Here is a 20,600-nt window from a genome sequence, read left to right as displayed (position 1 = left end):
ATCTCTCATTGTCTGATTTTGCTGTAATGTCTTCCTTGAGACTCTAGATCATCTGAAGCATGTATATCCTGAATTCTTTATCTGACATTCCATCTGCTGCAGATATTACCCATTCTAAAGTTGAGTTGACCTGCATTGCTTGTGCTCCTCTCTTTCCTTGTCTTTTCATACTGGTCGTGTTTCTTTCTGCTTGGTGAAACTGTTGTGTTATTGAATTTTCCCCCTACATATTTATATTGCTCTTGTACAGTTGCAAAGTCTCCCTTGCAGCCGCGGGCAGCAGCTGTGCTCCTCCTCTAATTGGGGTGATCTGTCTATCATGCCGGCGGGCCGCTGGGCCTGTTCTGCCGGTCAGTCGCAGGTCTGCCTACCTTGCAGGCGCGGGCAGTGGCTCTGCCCGTCCTCCAATTGGGGTGATGTGTCTACCATGCCGGCAGACCACTGGGCCTATTCTGCTGGTCAGTCACAGGTCTTCCTTTCCTTGCAGGTGTGGGCGGCAGCTCTGCCCCTCCTCCAATTGGCGTGATATGTCTACCATGCCGGCGGGCCACTGGGCCTGTTCTGCCGGTCAGTCGCAGGTCTGCCTCCTGGGTGGGATTCTGATTCAGTAGGTCTGGAGTGGATCCTGGGAATCTGCGTTTCTAGTTTCCTGGCTAGTGCTGAAATTACCTGTCGAATGAGAATCTCTGAACTAGAGATATTTATAAAGTGTTGCCTTGATAGCACCAACTCTTACAGAAGGCATCACAAGATGAATGGCAGAGGCAGCCTCCAGCAATCTTCAATGCCCTGGCTCATTTTCCCAATCTCTCTAATGGTATAGAGCTCTTACACAGAAAATGGTTTCTGCTTTCCATTGGGGGAGCAGATCTTTCAGGTTTTACAAAACAGAGACCCATTCCATCTCCTTCAGGTGAATTGACTTTTATAAGGAGAAACAAAGAGTAAGGAGACTGAGAAAATGCTCTAATCAGAGTAGTTTTGAAGTAAATTTACACAATGGACTATTACTTAGCCTTAAAGAATAATGAAATTATGGCATTAGCAGGCAAAAGGATGGAGCTAAAGAATATTGTGCTAAGCTAAATAAGCCAAACCCAAAAAACTTGGGTTTGGCTTGTTTTCTCTGATAAGTGGATGCTGATCCGTAATGGGAGATGGGAGTAGGGAACAATGGAGGAAATTTGGATCTGGCAGAGGAGAATGAGGGAAGTGGAAAGGGCAGGGAGGGTAGAAAGGATTGGGAATTAGATGGATATTATTACCCTATATGCATGTATGATTGCGTGACCAGTGTGACTCCACACCATGTACAGCCAGAGGAATGAAAAGTTGTGCTCAATTTGTATAAAATGTGTCAAAATGCATTCTGTCATGTATAACTAATTAAAACAAATTGAAACAAGGTCTCCACTGAGATTGTAAAAAAAAATTAAACTTATTTATATTTTAGTTTTAGTGCTAGTCTTAAACAAAATTTAAATAATTATTTTACATTAAATATTTGGCATACATAATGTATCAGGAAGAAGTGCCAGGAAGAAAATGGCACACTAAGAATTTGCTGGAGGGGGTTACTCTGTTTAAATATGTGTAGATGATATAAAGATCTTTTCCTTTTCCACAGAACAATGTAAATCCACTGAAAATCTTAAAAGTGCGGCAGGACAGGATCAGATTTGCTCCATAGAATGATAACTTTGTCTGTAGTAGAGACAATGAAGAGGAAGAAAGGTTGATCTCATGTAGACCCATGGGGAAATGGAACCCAGGAAATCAAGGATGAGAACTAGAGACAATAAAACAGAGAATGGAGTTGGGGATTTTCATAAGGTAAAATCAGTGAGAGATTAGGTAGGGTAATAAGGCTGGGGAAGATAGTGAGACCACAAAACTTAATGACCTATATAAGAAGATGTCATTCATTGAAGTAGAAGTCATTGAAAGAGGACTGATAAGATATCATATGTAAAATATGAGGTATGTTGGAGAGATTTAAGAGAAATGGAAAATATGTAGTTAAATAAGCACATATAGAGTCCAAAGCTTAGATACAGATCTAGAAATTAAAATTTATAAATAAGGTATACAGAGGAGGACAATGGAAGTAACAGGTATGCATGGATTGCCTCAGCAGAGGATCTCAAGTGAGAAAAGGGTGTAGGCCCAAGTCCAGAGAATACTAATGACTTTGAAAGAAGAATTGAAAAGGAGATTTATGTCATGTCATAAATCTCCAGGGAAAAGCAATCATCAATGTCAAATACTATGGAAAGACCTAATAAGATGAGCACTGAATTGCCTCCACTTAATTTGGCAATGCAAAGATTCAAACGCTCCGTTTCCATGAGTAAGGCTGTCCAATAATATGGGTACAAAAGTGTTTTTTTTCAGAGTGACTTGGATGTGTGAAATGGAGACAAATTTTCAGAGAAAACTGACTCTGAGAAAAAAAAAAAGAAGAAGAAAAGAAACCATGTTCACTGGGAGTCAGTAGTGATAGGGAATTGAGTGAAGGGCTTTTCTCCCCTTTGTTTTAATGAAAAAGAGTTAACTCTTTGGGAATATACAACCGATATGATGTTGAATACATGAAGAGGAATTTAAGTATCTGAAATAAAAGATCAGTTGATATATCAGTTGATAAGTTTACTGATGAGGGTAGGCCTTAGATAGAAAAGAGGATAGTCCCTCTTTTGTAAAAAGGTGTTTGAAAAGAATAGGTTGGGTATGGAGCATAGGTGGTGAGGTAGAAATTAGTGTGAATTTTAATCTTAGATCTTCTGTGTTGCCTGTCACATAGCAGTGTAGGTCATGTTCTGAAAGTTGGTGTGGGTGCTGAGAAGATTAAGGGTTTCTTGAGGGTGAAGATTTGAAAATCATTATAGAAAGTGGACAGGCATGTTGACCAAGTAGCTCAATAAATAAGACAGGTAAGAATGAGCCATCATCTCTGGTAACTACTGATTATATTCATAAATATGTAGGAAGTTTTAGGACCATCCTTCTGAATCTGTACTCTTTTGGCTTTGTGTGTGTGTGTGTGTGTGTGTGTGTGTGTGTGTGTGTATGTGTATGTGTGCTCTAGTACAGCATCTCTATTAGAGTAAGGATGATCATATTCATTTCAGTTAGAAATGTCTGCTATATCATTGATTTTGAAAGTTATAGTGAGGCACCTCCTTAGGAAGGTATATGCAAACCTCGGAGACAGGAAAATGTGTGTTTATGTTGCGAGTGTGTGTGTGTGTGTGTGTGTGTGCGCGCGCGTGCGCTCGCATGTATGAAGTTTAAAAAAGTTCATTATATGATTCTGATATACCCTCCACAGGGAGGGTGGCAATTTTTCCTTGAGAATATTGGAGCTGAATGTGACCTTGAATTTAGGATTTCTCTGTAGATAAATGGCAACTAACTTGTTACATTTATTAATAATTATTTTAGTCAGCTTTTTTTTTCGGGTCTTTTTAAAAGACCCGACCAGAACAATTGCAGAGGAGGAAAAGTTTATTTAAAGGCTCCTGGTTTCAGAGGTCTTAGTCCATAGACAGTGGGCTCCATTCCTTGGGGCTTGTGGTGAAGCTGAACAACATGGTGGAAGAGTGTGGGAGAGGGAAGTGACTCACATGATGATCAGAAAGCAGAGAGAGAGAGACTCTACTAGCAATATACAAAATATGTACCCCAAAGCCATGTCCCCAATGCTTACTTCCTCCAGCCACACCCTACCTACCTTCAGTTACCACTCAATTAATCCCTGTCAGAGGATAAATTCACTGACTGGGTTAAGGCACTCAGAATCCAATCATTTCGCCTCTGAACCGTCTTACATTGTCTTACACATGAGCTTTGGGGGGACACCTTACATCCAAACCATAACAATAATTAAGTGTAAACAACATAAACTTTTCTTTTTTCCTCGGTAAATGAATAAATCTCTAGTTATTTTTCTTACATTATAGAAATTCACTTTATGATACCTAGAAATATTCATTATCCATTACTAAAATCAATGGAGGAAATGTTCCACGGTATAATCACTTAAATATAGAACAATTACTTATTAGCAAAATATTTACAAACATTTTACAAATATTCAATCCACATGTCAGTAAATTGCTCCTTAGGTAGAAGTTTTTGACTTTGGATTGAGTCATTAAATGCTTTGGGTCACTAGTGCACCAATTAGTAAATTACTGATCCGTAGTACTTTACCATCCTGAAAAAGTAAATGCACCTTCTGAGAGCCTAATTGAATCTTGGAGAGTTATTTATTTGCCATTAAGATCAAGATAAATGAATCAGTTCACAATAGTGTTGCTGAACAGTTACATTAATTTCACAAATAGATAAATTGAAGCTCAGAAGAGACAGGAGTGGAAAGCTAAATATCCAGGTACCATATTCATTCTGAAAAGACCCAATTCCCACTATGTAGCTATAAAAACATAAAATGTGAGTTTGGAAACAATATCAATTATTTTTCTACAAATCCAATTTTCATGTAGAATTAGTAAGCTTAATACCAATTTGTTTAGTAATTCTGAACTTGTAGTTCATATATAAATATGGCCTTACAGCAATTAAGAAGTTCATTTTTTAAAAAATGCAAAATTTCAATCTCTCATAAGAAAAAAAAATTATCCTGAAACTTGTTACATTGACTTCCTCCAATATGGGTCTTTTGGAAAATGAATGATATCTTGCAATATGATAAAACAATCATGAATACAATCTTCCAAGTAAGAAAACCACTTTAATTCACCTCTGTGTTTACTGAGAATTGAACAGATAATTTAATTTCTCCAATTTTTAGTATCTCAGCCTATAAAATGAAGAAAATACATAATTTATAGCTCATTATAAGAATTCAGTGAAAAACAATTATTTTAATACTTAGCACTGAGCTTTGCACACACCACTCACTGTTTAATTTGAGCTATAATATTAAGAGCATTATTATTTCCAAGACCAGATGAATCTTAAGCTGGTTTATTATTACACTTGACATGTTACTTTTCTTTACATTTTTCTTGATCTTCAAAAGCTATAAAATAAATTTCTACTCTTTTTCATAAAACATAAGAAAGAAAAATAACTAGAAACTTCAACATGTAACTTACTAGTGTTTGTATTTGTCTGAAAGGGGGCTTCCCACAGCTTTAATCACAGCCACAGGTTATTATTTCAAGATGCATCTTTTAGATATTTAAATATGTATTCTTATATCATAGAATGTAAATGTGAAGTCATTTATTCTGTGCTTTACTGAAATTCTGTGATGAGTTTTAAATAATTAAAATAGCATGTGCTATAGTTGTAAGTGCAATCACTGAGACTCTGAAGAGACACATACTGAGAAAAGGGGTTATAGCTCCAGGAAAAATTATCTGCCTTCTTAATCATTAATTGTCATTGAAATGCTTTTGAAGTTTATACAACAGAATTCTGGTTGAGACTCTGGCATCTGACACTATATAACAATGCAGTAAAAGTTCTAACAAACTCTATTATATAAGAGCCCAATAATATAAATTTTTATTCAGAGATATTTAAACCAAAGGTAAAATGTCACATTGAAGCTTTTAAATAACCTACCTAATAATTCACAAGTTAACAACATAGTTAATATTTTGAAAGCATTTTCTTGGAATACTTGTGTATGTTTTTCTTTCTACTGTGTCAATGATGGCTTTGATAAAATGATTCAAGAAAAAGAAGGCAATTTTCTTCATATGTTACCTGTGTCTGAGGTATTTGCTGATCTCACATGCACTGATAATATGAACAAGGTAATTTGTTTGCATCTGGTGGGGTAGGATTTGTGGTGAGAAATGCAAAATTCACACGTAGCTCTTCCATGAGAAATCTCTATATGTTTTCAGTTTATATAAAAAAGTCTCAAGGTGTTGCCTGAGGCATCTATTTTTTTTCCTGAAGGCAAGCTGAAGTGCTACAAATCAAGTTGTTTTCACACTACTAATATATTCCCTTTTCTTTCAATTTCTCAGAGAGCTGACATAGGGATTTCTGCTTTAACCATCACCCCAGACCGTGAGAATGTGGTGGACTTCACAACACGGTACATGGACTACTCGGTGGGGGTTCTACTCCGAAGGGCTGAAAAGACTGTGGATATGTTTGCCTGTCTGGCTCCGTTTGATCTCTCTCTATGGGCCTGCATTGCTGGAACAGTCCTTCTGGTGGGTCTGCTGGTCTACCTCTTGAACTGGCTTAATCCTCCACGGTTACAAATGGGATCAATGGCATCTACTACACTCTACAACTCCATGTGGTTTGTGTATGGATCCTTTGTACAGCAAGGTAAGAAGAAAAACTACCTTTTGTTATAAAAAAAAAAGGAGCATGTTGTTTCAAAATGCAATGTAGTTAGGATGATTCTGTATCTGACATCAATAAGAGTTCTAAAGGGTCCTCAAAGCAATGCTCAGAAAAGAACATTTATTATTCTCCCCTAGTGGATCTCAAACCCAGCAGGTTTCCAGCAATAATGGCTCATTGTCTTTTGGTATAAGCTCAGTTTTATCAACAAGGCAAAAGTGAATGTCAGAGTTAAGATTCATAAGATACCTCAAGATCAGAATTTCTTCCCCAAACTGATTTTCTGAGGAAATAGCCTTACTGCAACGAAACTACTTATCACTAGAGAAAGTAGTGATGTATGAGAGATATTAGGACTTCTTCTTTGTTCAGTGATGTTATTTCAGGAACTGAAAATATTCATTAGCAGTGAAAAGACTTGGGCTAATTTTAGAGTCTGATAAGAAGTAGTATATTTTAACTCTCACTTTCATATACAATCTTTACTAATGATTTAACCTATGAATTCATTATATTCTAAAGAACGTCTGTGCTTCGTTATTTAATATCCTATCTGCTCTCTTCTTTAAACCCAGCTGATTAATTCCTTGATTCTCAAAATGGAATATTTATTTCATTCTTTATTTGAGACTACTGTCCTCATAGAGGGAAATAATAAGGGAATTGGTAGTCTCTTGCAAGATCAACTTTGTATTGAACAGGAGAGTTATGTGTGTCAACATAGACCTGTGACAATTTCACCTTAATATTTATAGATCTTAATAACACCTTACTTTCAATTCCCAATTGATGTTAGATCTTTCATTGAACTTCATTCTGTCTATTCTCATTTAATTAATAAAAGGCTAGTCTTGGCTAGAGATGTGGCTCAAGGGTAGAGCATTTGCCTAGCACGTAAAGAGCCCTGTATTCAAGCTCCAGCAATGCCAAAACAAACAATGATGTGTATAGCTCTTTCCTCTCCACTGTCTCACTTCTAACCTGGCCTGTAAGCCTTTGGGAGCATTCCCCCCGCCCCCTTCTCTCTCTCACTTCCATATAAGGGCTCCCAATGTTATCTGTAGCTATATATTTGTCACAGAACTTTTAATTCATTCATTAGTAGAGGAAAGGGGATACAAATAGTTGGGATAGAATTTTAGACCAAGACGTGAAAGAGACATTGGGATAAAATTATGTTGAGGGGAGTTTGTAAAGTTGAAGGCAAAGATATATTTGTTATTAGGAGTTCAAACTGATCTTTGGGGAAGTGATCAGTTAGTTAAAGGTATACAGGAAAAGGATGCTCAGATTTTTACTGCAGAAATATTCCGGTTATAATGTGGAGAATAGATTGGGGGGAAAGCACTGTGGAATGTGAGAAAAATTAGAAAACTATTATAATAACCCAGTAAAGAGTTAATGTGGCATGGTGGCATTGGAATTTAAGGGTAGGATACTGATTAAATGGAACCAACAGAATTGAGTAACTATATTGTGATACGGGAATTGGTAGTGAAGGAGGAAAAGGAGATTAAGTTTTATCCTATGTTTCTGAGTTAGGAAAGTATGTATATTGGATGTTGATCTTATTTACTGAGATGAAGAAAAAAAAATAGATATGAAAGAACAGATGATACATTAATTTTGGTGCAAACCAGAGGGTATTTCTAGAGCTTGGTTAGTGGTTTGATATATTTGTCAGATATACAAAAGAGATATCTAGGCTAAAAAAAAAAAAAAATATATATATATATATATATATATATATATATATATATAATACTAGCATATAGGAAATAATTGAAGCCATGAAAGTGAATAAGATCACTTGGACAGATTTCAATACTCCTTATTAAGGACCACTGGTCCAGAAAAGGCATAGAACAAAGCCCTAAGGAAAGGAATGGGTGGAGGAGCCCTCAGTGGTGACTGATAGGAGTTCTTGGAAGGAGGCAAGGAAAGATCAGAACCCAGTAGTACACTTACCAGAGAAAGGCAATACTTAAAGATAGAGAATTTGTTAATAATATCAAAGGACTAAGTAAGATTAGAGCTTGAAAGGTGTTCATTTGATTTAGCAGTAAACGTGTTATTGAAGCCAAGGTTTTGTCTTTGCTCCGTGATGTCTGAGGCATCCACTAGGTGAAAGGCTGAAATCATCTGGAGCCTGTGTGCTGCACTTGCATGTTGGGTGGTTTATGCTGTGAAATGTGGGCTTCATTTTTCTACTTGTGAGTCTGTTCATGTGATCTCTCTTCCTGGGATAGTTTGGCCACACTCACTCTATGTCAGTTGATTTCTCCAGAGGATGTTGAGAAATATAAGCATTGACTAGAAATAGAAGTCAGATATAATTAACCTGTTCTCATTTCATTTCTTCACTTTCCAATTTGTTTGAGCATACTTTCAACAATCACCCATATGCAGATGACTCACAAAAATCTATATTATCCATCTTGAACTTCAGATTTGTGTAACTAAGTGTATACTAGACCATTCTCTGTATGCAACAGGAATACAACTCTCATCATGCCCAAACTTGGGTTCATTTTACACTTAAACTTCTTGGCCTCTCATATTCTTATTCCTGGTGAGGCCTCAACAACCACCTAGATATACACAGAGACTTTTAAAATATTTTGCTTTCTTCCTTTTTCTCACTTCTCATGTTCAACTATAATCAAGTCCTATGAATTTTACCTCCTAAATATTTCTAGAAGTGAAAAATCTCCTCTCACCTAGAGAGATTAGTCTAGTTTGGTACCAAGATTAGGCCCTTATTTCTCACCTGAAGTATAGGAATCTCATTGCAGATTTTTCTTTTTCCAGTTTTGTCCCTTTCAAATATATGACAGACATACTTGCACCCATACTCAAATGATCACTGCCATGAAAATATGACCACATAATCTCCATTTTCAAATATTCCCTTAACTCCTTAATACTCAGTTTAAAAGGCCTTAGTTCTTTAAGATGTAAACCATAGGCTCCCATCTGGCTCCCATCCATGCTCAGTTCTCACCTCCTGATTCTTACTTCTTACATGTAATTCTCTAGTTACTCTACACTGGTTTTAGTCCTGTAAAAATAAGACTTTTCTGTTTCTTCACCTTTGTTTCTGCCCCTTGAATTCCTGGGATGGCTTTATGACCAAAGCCATTATTTCTGCATCCACACTGTGTTTTTCTGTGGCAAATTGCTGTACATTCTGCATCTCTTGCTTTGATCTCATTCCTTTCAAGAAGTCTTTGCTGGGGGCTGGGAATGTGGCTCAAGCGGTAGCGCGCTCGCCTGGCATGCGTATGGCCCGGGTTCAATCCTTAGCACCACATACAAACAAAGATGTTGTGTCTGCCGAGAACTGAAAATAAATATTAAAAAATTCTCTCTCTCTCTCTCTCTCTCTCTCTCTCTCTCTCTCTCTCTCTCTCTCCTCTCTCACTCTCTCTTTAAAAAAAAAAGAAGTCTTTGCTGGGACATGGGACTATCTTCTAGGCTTCTCAATATATATTTATTATAGTACTTATTGACACACTGTAATTATATTTTCTTCATTTGTCTTCACTTGAAATTTTTAAGTACAAGACATTCTATTTATCTTCATAGTCCTCTTGCCTGCGTTTCAGTGTCTTGTATACATTAGATGTTTAATGAATACATAATGACCAGCTTAATGAATGAATGAATGCCAAAAACTTAACTAAATCAAACATGGAGTTAACTGCAATATTATATTTATTAGATTACAATCTAAAATAAAACTGTTAGTACAATTGTCCCCCCAATGATGTGAAACTCAATAAACCAAAGAGGAATTTTTTGTAATGTCCCTACCAAGTATCTTTTATAATAAGTTAGAGTGGAAAAACATAAATAAAGTTTCCTATAGGTTGAAGAATTATTTTTGAGGATGTTGGTTTGAGTATGGATTGGCTTTCTGAATTCTTCCTCCAGGTAGGCAAATTTCAGTAAGTTTTGGAGTACAACCAACAACAAAACAAGATAAATAGAATTATCCATATGGTTAGTAAGCTTTTCCTAGCTCTATAAACATGCAGCAGATAGCAACAGTTATAAATATGTTAAGCACCTTTGCATCCCAACTGCTTCCTTAAATAAGCTGCACAGCCTGTAAGTTGATTGTGCATTTATACAAATTCATAATGATGGATAATGTTGAATTGCATATGATTAACTGCTTTATCTTTGAAAAGCTGCTATTCCTCCACTTGCTAACAATGAAAAGGTGAATTCATTAAAAGATGCTGAGAACATTTTTATGCTCTGATTAAAAGTAAATTAGGAAAAGGCCCATAAACCTTGTGAAAAAGAGAATCAATCAGTGGCAGTGTCCATTGCATAGGCAAAGGAGCTGGAGTTAGTGGTAGTTTCCAATAAAAATATAGTCTCTTAAGAGGAAGTACAGCTGTTATTTCAGAATTACAATCTTTATTGAGCTACTATACCAGATTGAATAGGGATAAAGATGCATTTCACGTGTTACCAGATAGATTTCTGAAAAAGAGTTCAGGGACAGCTAAAAGCAGAAAAATGTTAAATATATGAGTTGTTTACTAATCATGATCTTTAAAAAAATCTGTAACTTCAAAACATTCTGCAAAAACAGCTCAGGGAATTCAACTATGCAAAAGCAGTATGGTCCATTACAGAGATAAACTCAGTACATCTGTTTAGCTGGAACATTAGAGCTTGTGAATTAGGTTGTAAATGCACAAATGAGAGACCAATTTTATACAAGTTTTGTTGTCATTTTATATCCTCTCTTATCCCTCCATGTCTACATGCATCTCCTTGAAATTAACATACATTAAAAAAACTGGAGTTTAAGTTCTGCAGATCTACTATGTTTAGTGTATTAGAAATGATTCTCTGCTGCAGTACTGGGAATTGAACCCAGGGCTTTGTACACGCAAAGTAACTGTTCTACCACTGGGCTATATCTCCAGTCCTTTGCTTTTTTCAATAATAAGGCTTGAATGCAGAAACACTCTATCATTGAGCTACATCCCCAGTTATTTTTATTTTTTTTTTTTATTTTGAGACAGGGTCTCACTAAGTTTCCCAGACTTCTTCAAACATGTTGTCTTCCTATGTCAGCCTCCTGAGTACATGGGATTACAGGTGTACACCACTGCACCCAGCTATTGCCCATGGCTCCTAATATCAACTAGACCACGGAGAACCTCAATGACTTGTTCACAAATGTGGTTGGGTGTAACTTGTTTGCTATTAAGAGCTATCCTCAGATGCTTTTGTCCGATTTTATATATATATATATATATACATGTAAAATATTTGAAGCAACCATATACAAATTTATCAGCAAATATTCATTAGATACCAACAGTGGACCAGTAGGATTGAAAGGAAAATAAGGAATAACTCTCACATATTTGGTTTAACAAATATGCCTTGGGTATACTATGTGCCATGCATATCATAGATGTTTGAATGTGGTGTTAAATAAGAGAGTCATTGCAAGGGTATTCTACTCCATGCCAATGAATCTTAGACAAATTGCAACCAAAATAAACCATTTCTTATGAGAAAAGCAGATGAAATTATTTAAAAGGGTAAAGAAGGAAAATTGATTTTAGTAGTTTTCTCAAAGATTGAATAGTTTCACCAATGCTAATGATGAATAGAAAATCTTTATAAGTGGTAGAATACCAAAAATAGCTTGCTGATATTGCACAAAAATGAACAGGGGAAGCAACTTGAGTTTTTAAATCCAAGGATAGTTTTGGAAGACAACAAAATTCTTCCCACTGCCAGATGGATTACACAGTTATAGAGAATCGCAACTTTCTCATTTCTACAAAAAGAAGAGACAGTCTTCTGTATTGAATTGGGCAACAGGAGAGATGGCTGATGAAGGAGCGTCTATCTCTTTAAAACTTTGCATAAGAGAATAACTCAAAAAGACACCCGTTTTAATAGTGTAGACATCAAATATATGAAATTTACCAAGTCTTATTCACAAAACCCAAAAGAATTCAACACTTGGAATGCAATAGCTAAAGCCATTCATTTGTAACGTTATCTGATATTTCACATTCAATTTGTAGATAACAAAAATGATATTGGCTAGCTCTGTTGTTTACTGACATTAATGAACACAGGGAAAAAGAGAGTAATTCCCAGTGACAGGTTAACTGGGCTATAAAGACGAATTTCTTTCTACATTCTGTTCTTACAGGTATTAACTCAGAGAGGCTCTGTGTAATTTTTATTTATGTTCAAACAACATCTCTGTTGTTGTTAATTATGATTGGCAGTCCTTAACAAAGGGATTGCCAAGCACTCTGAGTGCTGTCATATCCACTTGAGAATTTCTCCTTGCTGATTTAAAACATGACATGGAGTTCATTTTCTTTAATTTTATCACCAAAATTTTCCACCAAAAGAAAAAAGAAAAAAAAAAGAAAAAGCTGAACTTTCATGCTGAGAGAGTTAAAATTCCACCAATAATGGGGATTAATTTGTGTTCCTGTAGAACAATTCTATGAGGCTAAGATATAAATAAATTGATTAACATTCAATGAACTGTAATGAGCTAAGCAGTTATTCCATGAACTACAAGCATGCAATATGGTCCTGAAAATCATTTATGTTAACACCTATTTTTCCTGCTTTTTGCCAGAAAACCCTTTCCCATGCCAAATGGGCTTTTAAAGGGTTAAAAGTAATTAAAGAACATGAAGAATGAATCCAATTTCTGATTATAATACAAGAGCTGGGGTTATGGTTGTAGCTCAGTGGTGGAGCGCTTGCTTAGCATGTGTGAGGCCCTGGGTTCAATTCTCAGTTCTGCATAGAAATAAATAAATAAAATAAAGGTTCATCGACAACTAAAAAAAAATATTTTAAAAAATAATAATAATATAAGAACTGTTCCAAATAACATTTTCTTGACTCCTTCAAACCACCTGTGAATAAAAAGAGTAATAGTTTTATTTTTAACAGAATCAGAGAGGTGTCCTAAGAGATACGAAACAAATAAAAGGGATATTTTAAGAAAACACATTTTAAAAGCCTAAATTTAATGAAAGAATAGCTTTTACAGGTCCTTTAAAAGATGTTTTGCCTGACATCTGAGCTGTTGGCAGAGTTTTTACAGTACCATAGCACAATTCTTCTCAGCTGAAGTAATAAGAATAGGAACAGGCATCACCAAAGATAAATTTATTTTAAAAATGATTTAGGCTTGATCTAAGGTGAAGTGTTGGGCTCAAGGGACTGCAGATAAAAGGAGAGAAAAGCAATTTAGAATATAAATTTGGAATTCAATTTCTTTTTGACAGGCCCAAACCTGAATCCATTTTACCTTTTCATCTATGAATATGTAATTAGAGGCTTAATAATGATGGTTATATTTCTGAAAGTATAGCAGACTGACCACAGCCTTCAAAAACAAAATCAACATGTTTTGAAATTTAAGATTTAGCTTTTAACCTTGCTCTAAAATGCAAAATTATAAGCCAACTATAATATACCTAATCCTGTCTTTAGGATTCCCATCTTTAATGCACCAAATGATAAGTAATTATATCCAGTGACATTCTGTTAAACATCCTTGAATGAGACACAATCATTTTTTGAATTTTTTTACAATCATAACCATAAAAGTTTCAATGTGTAATATAAAGTATAAGTTTACATTATGTTTTTCATCATATATATATATATCAGTATCTCTTATTTGTAAACTATATTCTTTATGTAATTCTTTATTACATATGTAATTGTGGGCCTAAGTATGTGTTTATGTGTGTGTGCCAAAATTTAACAAAAGACCAATGTATGATCCCCAGTTCCACACTATGGATACACCAAAGTGTTCTCTGATTTGTAGCCATGGATGAAATTTATAGTCCCTTTATATTTACAGCTCTGTCTCCTAGACTCTAAATTAACAATCCATTTGGGATTGCTTTACAGTTTGTCCTATCTGCTTCAGTTGTTTTCTGGCACTTAACGTTTATATTCATTGTTTAAACTCAAGTTTAGCATGCCTTAAAAGTATTTCTTCTGCCTTTACTATTTTAAATTCTTAATTCTCTAGGAAACATCTGCTTGAATATTAAACAGAATTATTATCTAATCACAAAGGTGAATAAACAGCTTGGGGTCTTTCTTTGTGAAACTTTAAGTGACACAAGCTAGCAAGCATGCAGTGCCATTATAGAATTGTATCTGTCCTGTGCTACGCAGAAAAACACAAGACATGTGGGGCATTGAATTTACAGATACACTGCAATTTGGCAAACTGCACTCAAATACATACCAAATCATGACCTATCAAGAGAATTACATGGGGCCAGGCATGGGAGTGCATACCTGTAATCCCAGTGGCTTGGGAGGCTAAGGCAGGAGGATCGTTGAGTTCAAAGCAAGGTACTAAGCAACTCAGTGAGACCCTGTCTCTAAATCTAAATAAAATACAAAACAGGGCTGTGGATGTGTCTCAGTTGTCAAGTGCCCCCAAGTTCAATCCCTGGTACCTGCCCACCCCCACCCCCCAAAAAAAAAGAGAGTTACACAGGATAAGAGCCAATATTTTACCTATTGACAATGGAAGAAATAATGCTCAATTAACTCACTTGATCTCTGTTTCCCGATCAAGCAGATGTAGATCAATAAATGTCAGGTTCTTTAAAATTTTCTTTTAACTGTAAAATTGTATGATTCCAGGATATAAATATCTGATTAAACTACTGTTAAATATATTTGTGTTTTCTTGAGAGGCAGCTCAGTTTTAAACCTGTTTTTACCACTGGCTAGCTATGTATCATCAGACAAGTTTCTTAAACCTCAAGGTACCTCAGTTCCCCAAATAATAATCACCTACTTAATCAGATTTTTGAAGAATATTAGGAGTTAATAGATACAAAATGCTTAGAACTGTGTTAATGACATAAAGTAGGCATTCAGTATTGTAATTTTTATTTTCCCAGTGTTTTTGCAAGCTATAAGAGATGGAACCACTCACACTGTATAATCCTTTATAAACTCATCATTACCTCACAGAAAATAAGCATTCTTTTAAAGATGCAAATTATAATTAAGCATAAGGAAATACGTTAGAAAAACTGATCTAGCTAATGAAAATTCTCATGGTAAAAACTGTTCACTAACAAACTCCTATTTATATCATCCAACTAAACATGAAAAACAATAAAAACATGTTTCCCTTTTTCATACATCATTACCACATATGTTTTAGCCATCATTTTCATGCAATAATGAAATAACTGAGGCAAGAAAATTTTATACATAAATGAGATTTACTTTAGCACACAGTTTTGGAGGTTTAAGGGACGAGGAGCTGGCATTGGCTCAGTTCTTGTGAGGGCCTTTGGGCTTCAACACATCATGACAGATGGCTGTCTGTAGGGACACACGTTACAGAAGTGATCAGTCAATAGTTAGGAAGCCAGAAAGAAGGGTGGGACCATACAGCCTTTTGAATAGACCTTTTCCAAAAACTATGAAAGGTTCACGTGAGAACTACTTTAACCTCTTTTAAGGGCTCACTCCCAATTGACCTATAGATCTCCCAATAGGCCCCACCTCCATCTCCTAACACAACCACCCGGGGAACCAAGTGTCCAACACATGAATTTGAAGGGGATACTCAAACCATTGCCAAACCACAGCAACATGTGGTCATTATAGACTATGGCATAACATAGCCAGGGACACAACAAATAAAGAACTCAAACTTGGTGCAATTTTACAAACTTTGTTTCCAAGTTCTTACAATTTATATCTTAAGTGCTTTTGAGATCAAAAAACTCATCTTTAAGGAACTGACATCCTATTAAAAACATGTATATATGTGTTTTGCTTTTGGAATATATATATTGATATTTGTGGCTAAAAATAGTGCACTATTAAGCATAAACCACATTCAGAGTCTGATTTTCCTGAACTAAGAAATGTTTACAAACTCCCACTGATTCCAGACTAGAACCATATGGACCTTTCTAATGGTAATAATGATGATAGTATTTCATTTTTTAATTTTTCTAAAAAAACACCACAGCACTAATATTGCAAACAAAAATATTTTGTGATTTTAAAATAGGTTAGTAACTATATGATAGTTTACTATATTAATAACTAAAAGCATTCTTATCAATGATATATAAATAAAATATATATCAAATGCTATGCTACAGTTTTTTTATTGTTTTTTCCTTCTTTCTTTCTTTTTTTACAGTGCTGGGAATCATACCCAGGGCCTCATACACACTAGGCAAGTACTCTACTACATCCCCAGCACTTAAAGATTTATTTCATTAAAAGAATGCCTCTAAATTGTTAAACTGTGGTTTCACTGTTACTTGAATGTCAAAGGTTTAAAATACCCATGAAATATAGCATAATGAATAGATAATATAATGAAGATTTTACATTGCTTTCTATTATTAGAGATTAGAATATACCATACCAGCTATGAAAACAGTTTCTCAATAACCAGTAAAATTTGTGACTTCACTCTAAGAACTCAAAGCACATAATAGTGTCCTGAGTTTGATGTGAAGCCAGCTTACCAGGATAGTACTCTAAAAGTTGATTCTGAATTAAAATCATCTTTGAAACTATTTAATTAATTTTAATGATCTAAAAATAAATTGAATTATATCATTAAAATTATTGTAAAGGAATAAATGATCTTTGGATGTTTTTCCAAAAATTGTTTAGACAAGATTTTGCTGAGAACAATTACCAAGTTCCTAAATCAGCAGCCGTTTATCACCTAAAATAATTTTTGAGAAGTTTATATTTTAGAGATAATTCTAAATTTGTTGGTTTTTAACTACTGAAAGAGTGTGACCCCTTCAAGTAATTGAACTATCTGCTAAGCCAAGAAGATTTGTTGTTGGCATTCTGTCTTAACTTAGATCCTTAGTAGCATTATATTTCTTTCTATTCACAGAAACAATCTGCTCTCTCAGCAGGGACTGTCGGCAAGCGCCACATCTCTGTGCTGTTTTTGCACCATGCAAAGGGTTAAGGCCACTTAGTCTTTAGTCCTCTGCCTTACATCACCACCCAAAGAGTGCTGTAATCCTCTGGAAATGCATTGCCTGGAGTGTGGCACTGCTTCATAAATCACTCCATCTTGTTTATCTTTCTCTTGACATATATCTAGCAGCAGGAGCCATTATCCTGCGACAATGTTAAGTTCTATTGACATTTTCTCTTAATTAACTACACCATTGGCTACAATTTTTACATTGGGACTAAACTACCTTTATTTAATGCTGTCTTGAACAAGAGAGTGTTAGATTTGTTATGTATTCATTGTTGAAATAAGTGAAATGGCTTTGTTACATTTCCCCAAAACCGGTTTACTCTGTAGGTTTGTACTCACAGAGTCCTTTTGCATCATTTATATATTCTTTATATATGATATGTATTCATTAAGATATCTTAATGAATATGGGAGACCTCAAAAATATATCCTAGTTCCTTGCTGAGACATACCCTTTATCAATTGAGTAACATTCATGTACATTTTTATAAATTAAGAGAAACATTTCTTTCCAGATTAAGCATATTTTATGTATATTGGAACCAAGTTTTAGGGGTTCAAATTAAAGATCATTCATTGATTCAACATTTATTGATTGTCAATAAGGTGCCAGGCACCATTCAAGTACCTGATGCTACCTTCACAAGGAAAACAATTATGCCCTCATGGAGCTTATATTCTAATAAGTAGACACAAGCTAAATAAAGTATGCTAAATAAATAAGTACCTCAGAACTCAAAAGCTATAGAAATAATAGTTTTAAGTGAGGGAAACTGAAAGCATGTGTGAAATGGTTCAGATTTCCTTTTGTCAAAGTAAGAATCTTTGAGAATTTTATATTGAACAAAATGCTAAGGCTAGGAAGGAATACTGTGAATGTTTGAAGAATGGATGATCAGGTAGAGGGAATCACAAAGTACCTGCCTAAAGAGGACAGAAGAATTACTTAGTAGCTGGTGAGGTCAGGAGATCCACACTTCAGATGAGATTGGGCTTTGTCAACTTTGACTTCTATCCTGAGACAAATGGAGAATCATTGAAATGTTTTAAGCAGAGAAATGACAAGACAAAAAAATTAGACACTTAGAAGTAATTATTAGAGAGGACATCAATTGACAAACCTTTTCCATTTCTGTTCTGTTTTTAAAAATCCACCAGCATATTGGGGAATTTTAATATGTTTTAAAGAAATATAGATTTGTATCTAGATGAGTCAAGATTATATTTTATACATACACGACTATGTAGATATTTAGGTTGATATATATACTCACATATATTGGTTACAGAATATGTTATGCTTTGCAGTTTTAAAACACCTGAGCTTCAAGATCCAGCATTAGTATTTTCTAGTCTGCAAATCAAGCAAATATGAATATCCATTTCAGACAACATGTAAAAAGTAAATCAGTAAATCAGAGGGATATATTTTTCTTACCCAGCTTTGTATTTGACACATATTTATCGTACACATTAATGGGATTCACTGTGATGTTTCCATATGTGCATACACTGTGCATTGATCATGTCCATACACCTTTCTGTCCTTGCCCTTCCATCTCCCTACACACAAACATGCATCATTTCTAGTCCTGTATTCACTTCTCACTGCCTACTGTTTTTTGCTTGCTCTCGGGTTGTTTGTTTGTTCAGTTTCCACAAATGACATAAAACATGCAATACTTATCTTTATGTGTCTAGCTTATCTTATTTAACATGATATCCTCCAGATCCATATATTTTGCTGTGAAAGTCAGGATTTCATTCTCCTTTATGGCTATTACTCCATTAGGTATATATACCATATTTTCTTTACCTCCCCATTAGCACCTAGGCTAATTCCATATCTTAACTCCTGTGAGTAGTGCCACAATAAATATAAGCATGCATGTATCTCTTTCATATGCCAACTCGATTTTCTTCAGATATTTACTCAGGAATGGTATACCTAGATCACATGGTAGTTCAATTTTTAGTTTTTGAGAGATCTCCATATATTTTCTGTAGTAGTTATACTAATTTATACTCCTATCAACAAGTACATAGGGTTCCTTTTTATCCACATCCTCATCAACATTTGTTCTTTTGTCATTTTGTTTAAAATAGCCATTCTCACAGGGTCAAGATGGCATCTCACTAATCTTTTGATTTGCATTTTCCTGATGGCTATTGATACCTAGCATTTTTGCATGTTTATTGGCTATTTGTATTTTTACTTTTGAGAAATGTCTATTCAGATCATTTGCACATTTTTGGATTGGATTACCTGTTTTTGTTTTTGTTTTGTTTTGTTATGTTTTTTGAGTTATTTTGTTTTTGTGGATATCAGCCCTCTGTCAGATGAATAGCTAGAAAATATTTTGTCCCATTCTGTAGATTGTGTCTTTGCCCTACTATTTCATTTTCTCTGCAGAAGCTTTTTAATTTGAGGCAATCCCATTTGTCAGGTTTGTTTGTTTGTTTGTGTGTTTCTTGGGCTTTTGGAATCCTATCCAGGAAATCAGTGCCTATTTCAATATCTTTTTTTTCATTACAATCCTTATTACACATATAGAGCACTATTTTCCGTATCTCTGCACATACAGTATGTTCATGCCTATTTCAATATCTTGAAATGCTTCCTTTATGTTTTTCTCTAGTAGTTTCAGAGTTTTAGGTCTTACTTGAGGTCTTTGATCCATTTTGAGTTAGTTTTTGTCCAGGATAAGAAATATGGGTCAGCTTTTAAACTGTTGCTTATAAATATCCAGTTCTCCCAGCTACATTTGTGCTCTTTTCTCCAAAGTATTTTTAGCACCTCTGGCAAGATTCAGTTGGCTGAAGATGCATGGATTAATATCTGGGTTCTCTTTTCTGTTCTATGTGTCTGGTTGATTTTTGACAATACAATGCTTTTTTTTAGTTACTTTGGCTCTGTAGTATGTCTTGAAATCAAGTATTGTGCGGATTCCAACATTGCTCTTTTTGTCAGGATTTCTTTGACAATCTGGAGCCTTTTGTGCTTCCGTGTGATTTTTAGAATTTTTTTCTAATTCTGTGAAGAATGTTATTGGGCTGGATGTGGCTCACAGGCTAAGCACCCTTGAATTCAATCCCTGAAATCAAAAGAAAAAAAAAAGGAATGTCATTGGTATTTTGAAGGGGAAACATTGAATCTCTAGATCAATTTGGGCAAGATGGGCATTTGAACTATATTAAGTCTTCCAAACTA

At 35.0% G+C, this 20,600-nt stretch overlaps 1 protein-coding gene across 3 annotated transcripts in view; it reads left to right on the top strand.

Moving 5' to 3' along the window:
- GRID2 (glutamate ionotropic receptor delta type subunit 2) overlaps positions 1-20,600 on the top strand; it is a gene marked incomplete at both ends in the record, with an annotated part of 1,503,481 nt that overhangs the window by 1,144,039 nt on the left and 338,842 nt on the right. For all 3 annotated transcript variants that reach the window (XM_081304511.1, XM_081304512.1, XM_081304510.1), the window contains one exon: positions 6,012-6,324. In XM_081304511.1, the coding sequence (XP_081160637.1) occupies positions 6,012-6,324 (313 nt within the window). The remainder of the gene's footprint in view (positions 1-6,011; positions 6,325-20,600) is intronic.

Source organism: Spermophilus citellus (genome assembly GCF_964194105.1).
Source record: "Spermophilus citellus genome assembly, chromosome: 8".
Taxonomy (NCBI): Eukaryota; Metazoa; Chordata; class Mammalia; order Rodentia; family Sciuridae; genus Spermophilus; species Spermophilus citellus.
This window is presented reverse-complemented; position numbering and strand designations above follow the sequence as displayed.